General features: G+C 52.1%; 1 protein-coding gene across 2 annotated transcripts; it reads right to left on the reverse strand.

The window, feature by feature from the left end:
- Positions 1–272: 272 nt before the first annotated feature.
- CDKN2C (cyclin dependent kinase inhibitor 2C) lies at positions 273–5,771 on the reverse strand. Of its 2 annotated transcripts, XM_044673738.1 has the most exons (3): positions 5,692–5,771; positions 5,045–5,184; positions 273–1,119 (listed from the first exon to the last, which is right to left on the reverse strand). In XM_044673738.1, exons 2-3 carry the CDS (start codon positions 5,171–5,173, stop codon positions 709–711), a joined length of 540 nt encoding a protein of 179 aa, XP_044529673.1. In that variant the 5' UTR covers positions 5,174–5,184; positions 5,692–5,771; the 3' UTR covers positions 273–708. The 2 variants fall into 2 exon arrangements, with proteins under 2 accessions (XP_044529673.1, XP_044529672.1); XM_044673737.1 differs by lacking the exon at positions 5,692–5,771 and having other exon boundaries at positions 5,045–5,287.
- Positions 5,772–6,712: the final 941 nt, after the last annotated feature.

A 6,712-nucleotide genomic window follows, 5' to 3' on the forward strand; every position in this document is an offset into this window, starting at 1 on the left:
GATGACTTGGTAGCTCTAAGTTCTGTGTACAAAAGATCCCGGGATACTCCCTTGAGCCTCAGTTTCCTTGCCTGCAAAATGGGAGGGTGGCCCAGAGATGCTTTATAAAGTCTCTGCCAGTTCTAGGGCCCATGATCCTATGAGAACAAAATCCACTGAAGAAATCCTCCCCCACTTTGACTAAAGAAAGCCTTCCTGGGGCTGATGGGAGCAGAGGGCAGAGGAAAGTAAGTGGGATCGGAGGAAGAAATCACCGAAAACATTTGTCCCATTTAAAAAGAGTTTTAATTAGGCCAAAGAAGCATCTTTGAAAATGAAGTTGCGAAGTAGGGGGGATAGGCTAGAGGGCTGAGGTGGGCTGAGGCTGGAAATAAGGAAGGAAGAGACTCTCCATTCCGGAGGAGGAGGCCAAAGCAGTTTTGCTGGCAAATATTAGGTCTTTGGGGTGGGGGGAGGGGAGGAGAGGGAGGAGGGGGGTGTTGGCAGGCAGATCAGAAGCCTTTTTAAATAAATTCATAAAATTTTCGTAAGAATCCCACCTCTGCTCTGTAGTTTGAGACTTTGACTATTTGCTTAAAAGGCAGAGGGAGAGCGCAGCAATCCCCGGCATGCACGCACGCACACACGCAAACAGTCAGACTGGGCAGCTGAACACCGAGGGCAGGTGCGGCAGGAGTCGGGGCAGCAGCCCGCCTGGCCCTGGGACCTCTAGGGCGGCTTGGCTGCGGCGGGCCCCAGATCGCCTGGGCCCTGGGCCGCGTCGTCGGGCCGGCCGGCCTCCAGTAGTCGGACCACGGCGTCTCGGCGGTAGAGGCGGGCCACGTCGCAAGCAGTGTCGCCCTGGTGGTTCCGGTGGTCCACTCGGCAGGCGGTGTGTCGGAGCAGGAACTCCACGACGGGCAGGTGGCCCTCGCGGGCTGCCAGGTGCAGCGGCAGGTTGCCCTCGCTGTCTTCCACGTTCACGTCGGCCTGGAACTCCAGAAGAGTCTGTAAGGTGTCCAGAAAGCCGGCCCGGGCGGCGTCGTGCAGGACCGCGAAGCCTGTGCGGTCCTTCAGGTCTGGATTGGCGCCGCGCAGTAGAAGCCGCCGAGCGATCTCGGGGTTTCCGAGCTTCATCACCTAGGGACAACAGAAAGACAGGCGGTGGGCTCCTTCAAGGTTCTCGGCGAGCCATCGGTTGGGCTGGGCTCGCTTACTTTACCCAGGAGGACAGCGCTAGGGCATCAGTGTTGTTAATGGTTCCTGAGAATACTGATTAGGACAAAAAAAAAAAAAAAAAGTGGCATTATCTTTGCTGGGATGGGAGGGCCGCAACCTGCCGAAATCCTGCCTGGGGAAGGGAGAAAAACCCCCGGGCGCTGGCCTCTCCCAGGCGCCGGGGCTTTAACATCTCTAAATTGAACCATCCCAGCTTTGCGCTTGGACTGTTCCTAGCCGGGGGAAGTCCCCCCTCTGAGCTTGCTTCCTCAGTCGTGAAATGGATAGAACAATACTCGTGTCCCCTCGCTGGACTCCCATTTGGGGGTCAAATGCTTCTTAGATCTTCACGTGCCATAGAAGTGGAAGATCTGGTGATCAGGGTTATCTGGAAAAGTCCTACAGTTGAGTGACCCACAGAGGATCTTAGACTGCCACAATAGCAAATTCAGCACAGCAAAAATGTTTGTGGCAGGGGCCAGGGACCAAAAAAAGAGCTGACAATTTGAGTAAGAAATTATTTCTCGATTTCCAAAGAGGTGAATAAAAACCCAGTGCTGGAATCTAGTGTTAAAAAACAGGATTACTAAGAAATTCTGCACTAGAGGTTGCTTCCAGCTCTCAATCCAGAATGCTTAAGAATTGTGTAATTTCCATTTCATTAAGCTTACGAAATGAAAGAGATGGTGGGACTGATTATTGTAAGTAAAGAATGTCAATCTTTATTCTTGTTCAAGCTGAAAAAATTGCATCTGGTGCTACACAAAAGGGGTGACATTTTCTGGGCCCCAAGAGCAAAAACAGCCATTTGGGTGACTTCCTTAAACAACCAAGTAAGAGCTCACAGTATTAGGTTTCATTCCATCACCCAATATTAGACTAGACTGTGTTTAAAAAAAAAAAATCCCAAACGATCTAATTTTCTCAACCTCTGATTTTCAAAATAAAAGCAGAGCTCAGAGTACAAGCAATCTTGATTCCTTTTTCCATTTTATGTGGACCAATCACTTTCTAGGGAGTAGAAGATGCATCTTCTTCTACTCAGAAACCTCCATTCCCAAAGGAAGTGTAAACGATGGTTGAGACCTTCGCTAATTCAGAAAGCTTCCTCCCTTTCGATTATACATCTCAACAAATCCAAAGCAAACTGTCTGTTTGTGTTTGAGAGGCAACTCCAGGCACTCCGGCCAGTGTTCTTTGAAATAATACAAATAAAAACACACTCACTACTGGTCATTTGTACAAAGTGCTGCTTGTTTTCCAAAGTTCTAACTTGACCACTTGAGTTTCAAATGGGTGCCTTGAGAGAAAAGCTGGGATGATCGTCCACTCGGAGTCTTGGGTGCCTTAAACTATTGTTTTCCCTTCTTATATAATCACTTGGTGGTCCTTCCTCTGCTCTCCCTTAGTCCCAATAGTCCAGGCAGTAAGGAATAGCTGCTGTCAATTACTGCTAATGTTTTACATCAAAACGAAGGCTTAACCATTGGTTTTTGCACCCAAATGGCTCACTTTGCAAGTTTCTACAGACATCTGCTAGGTATCTATTGTTGGGCATGAACCTCCTCCACTGTGCTAAGAAGGCCTACATCCACTGGCTCTCATTAGTGGTGCTCTAAAGTCACACTAGGTTGGATTGCATCATACAAAACACAAAATATAGATTCTCGGTTCTGGAAAATAGTCTCTCCCGGATAACCCAGAAAGTGTCAACAAGTGAAAAATCTTGATTAGATTCAGGTAGACAAGTAAGTATTATGTTTCTATTTATAATCTGTTGGAAAACACCCCCGAAATTGAGCTCCTTCTGCAAAGGAGCATGGCTTTGACCGGTAATAATCCCTAATTAACTGGTGGGGGTAAAAGATAATAAAGATGCAAAATGTTGAGTCAGTGCTCGCTGAAGACAACATGACATTAACCTCTTCCTTAACCACAACACCATTGCCTGGTTTAGACTTACTTTTGCAGGCAAAGATTCAAACCCAGCACAAGGCTATTGTCCTTTTTTAAAATCAGTCCTCTGAAATAACCTTTTGAGTCCTAAAAGCCGACCTAACCCATATTGGTGATCACGAGGGCGCTGGAAGTTGGAGTCAGTGTTCAGAAGAGAAAGAGACAAGAGGAGACACAGACACCTCAGAGCTTTTGAAGAACAAATCTGCAACTCGGGCCTTGCCATTAATATCCCAATATGGAAATCAACATTGGGAAGGGGAGGGGGGGAGATACTGCAATTATATTAAGTTCATATAATTGTGAAAGGAAACTTTCCATCTCCCCTTAGCAAATAACAGAAATATTAGAAGCTGCTGAGGGAAAGTTCTCTCGAGCTATATCACTACTCCCAGTTCCAGATTATATAGAACGAAAATAAATCCACATTCTCTTGCTCGATTTTTTGTTTTGGGGAAGAGTAGGTGTATGTCATCAAATCAGGCAAGATTAAGCTTCAATAAATGAGTATTAGGATCCTGATTAGTATGTTGACTGTAAACAACATTGTATGCTTTTATAGAAACTGACCCCAAGCTAGGTCCCTGGCTGATTTAACAGGAAAATTCTGCCTGACTTTCTGGAAAGACCCGGGGGTTGACTAGCCGTCTTTTTGGCATCTAATTCAAATGTCCCTTACCCTCATAGGCTTTCTATAATATTTAGATTTTCAACAGAAAATCCTTTTAATCTATTCAGTGGGTGTCATTTGGGGGATCCTACCTTTCTCTGGAGCAGAGTTAGAAGAAAAAAAGCAGGACAATCGTATCTCTTTCCTCTCAATCTCTCTGAAATCACAAACAGGAAAGATTTTTCGTGTCCATGCATAAGCTCGAAGAAAACGAAATATTTTCGCAGGGTCCTGGCTCCTGATTTTCAGCTTAAAAGAGTCCACGGACTCCCTGTGCCCACAGCTATCTCCTGCTACTTAAATCCCTAATTTCTGGGTCTGAAAGCGAAGACTCCAAACCCCCAAAAGACTAGGGCTCAAGTGAAACGTTTCGTAACGTAGATTGTTAGAACATCAGGCGAAATACAGGGACTATTTTAGAAAACGCTTTTGCTTTTTGTCTCTTTTCATCCCCATCGCGATATTATTCAGGGAAGCTGAGGGAAAAAACTCCCCACCACCAGTCTATCAGGTACACTAAATAGCTGGTATTTGGGCGCATTTAGGCTGTGGTCGGTAAATTTCAGGATCCCGTCGGCGCTCAGCCCCCGGCCGAGCCGCAAAGTCGCCTTTTCCCCGGGGTTGCCTTGTGAATGGGCGGGTGGCAGGCAGCTCCGCGGCAGCGGCGATCGCAGCCGCGTTAACTGTGAAATGGACATCGCGCCCCAGGGCTGGGAGCTGGGGGCCAGGAGCTGCGGGGCGGTAGATGAAACCCTCCCTGCTCCCCAAAGGGCAGGCTCCTGGAAGGCAGGAGACGAGAGAGTGAACCTGGGAGCCAGTTATTGGGGCAAAGCAGATCAAATCACTCAGAGCAGTGTGTTGACTTCAGATAATCATCATTGAGACGTGTTTACAGATCTGCTTCGAGCAACCTCAGCGCTGGAAGGACTCCTGGGGAGCCCTCCCCGGCCTCGGCCCCCAAACGCCCCCCGAAAACTAGGCGAGACCTGCCACCTCCCTGAGATTGACTAGGTTATTGGCTTTGGCGAGTTTATTCCAAGTACGTCATTGGGGGGAGTTGGATCGACTTAAAGTTTAGATCTAAAATATGGCAACCGGCTCCGTCTCAAAAAGAGTGGGATTGGAGACCCCGGCCAGCTCCCTGGCGGTCGCTCCCCCAGCCCTGTTCCCGGAGGGAAGCAGCCTCGGGGACCTGTTTCCCCCACCTCTCGGGATACCAACCTGCAGCGCCGTCCTTCCAAATCCATTTTCTGCATTGGCGCTCACATTATTTTGCAACAAATTAGTGAGTTGCTCTAGGTCGCCCCTGGCAGCTGCGGACGCCAGCTCGTTCCCCAAAGGCTCGGCCATTCTTTAGGGTCCTGACGATCGGGAAAAGATGAGTTAGTCGGGTCCCCCCCCTGCTCCTAACCAGGCTGCATGATGGCATCGGAGCCTGACAGAAGGGCTGGGATGGTTAATCTTCGGGAGTGAGCTCTGTGTAGTAAATACTAGTAAGATCTGCCTGCCAAGAGCCCGCCCCTCGATTCACACGTGATTATTCAGCAAAACGGAGCTATTGGAGGGGGGCTTTGCTCCTCGCTCTCTCTCTTAACCCCTAGGAAGAATTCCGCGGATGTCGACCCAGAGACACCCAGGCACATCCAGCCTTATGAACTGCTGGCAACTGCATGCCGCGAAGCTCAGCAGGCAGCTGTCATACGTGTTTTCCATACATGTAGAGACCTGGCCCCTACCAGCTAGGCGCCCAAAGACCCAGCGGGCTAGAGTGGAGCGAAACAGGAGCCTTCGGAGACCCGGAGAGGCAAGTGAAAAGAAGAGACAGACAGACAGACTGACAGAGGGAAAGAAAAGCATCAACAACCCACCCTGGTTCACAGCGACGACTCGAGCCTCAGAAGCTGCTGCGGCAGCGGCGGCGGCTGCGGCGGCGGCTCGGGCTCCAGCTCCTGCTCCAGGGCAAAGCTAGTGTCGGGCTGGCTCTCCATCCATCCGGGGTGCCAAGCCGCGGCCGGCGAGGGAGACCAGGCTTGTGCCGAAGCGCTCACTCCCAAGGGGTTCAAGCAAAGTAGTGAGCTTGGAGAGTCCCGGGGCCAGGAGCCCGGCGGCCCCCAAGGCTTTCCTCCGGGGCTCGGTGCGTCCGTCCTTTGGCAGCTAGGGGTAGGTTCCGCAGCCCGCCGAGAGAGCAGTCACAGCCCAGCCGAGCCTCCCGGGCTGGGGGCATAGGGCGCCGCGCGGTCCCCGGGGGCGCCCTGGCTGCCTTTGGCAGGTTCCAGGCCGCCTCATCTTGCCGGACCCGGGCGGAGGGCTGCTGGGGAGTCTCTTGTAGTCTTTGGCGGCGGCTGGGCAGGACGGACACAGAGAGGACAGGTCGGGGAGCGGGCACTGGAGTCCCGCAGCCTCCCCCTTGAGACCTTGGGGGCCGCCAGCCGTGGCCACTTCCCGCCTACAGCCCGGCAGGCTCGCTCTCCAGTCTCCGAACGCTGAGGCCCATCGAGGCTTCTTCCCACCTTCGAGGCGCCGGGGGGGCTCTAGACACGTCCGGCTGGCACGCCTAGCTCAGACTCCAGCTCCAGCCCCAGGCCTTTCGCTATTCCCGGGCTCCAGCGGCTGCTGGTTCCCTCTCTCCGACTCGGGCTCCGGCTTCGGCTCCAGATCCTGCCTGGCTTGCCTTGGCTCGGGAGAGCCCGGTGCCCGGCCCGGCCTCAGGTCTGGGTCTCCGCTGCTCGCTCTGCTCGCCTTGACAGTTAGCCGGGAACCTTCGGTTTCCCCCGGCCTAGACAGTGGCTGCCGCTGCCCTGCGGGCGCTGTCCTAGTTCCCCGTCAACGCTCGGCCCGGCTGGGGAGCTTCGCTGGGCTCCCAGGAGGCAGGAGCCGCGCTCAGGCTGC

This window comes from Gracilinanus agilis, chromosome 4, assembly GCF_016433145.1.
Source record: "Gracilinanus agilis isolate LMUSP501 chromosome 4, AgileGrace, whole genome shotgun sequence".
NCBI classification, from domain to species: domain Eukaryota; kingdom Metazoa; phylum Chordata; class Mammalia; order Didelphimorphia; family Didelphidae; genus Gracilinanus; species Gracilinanus agilis.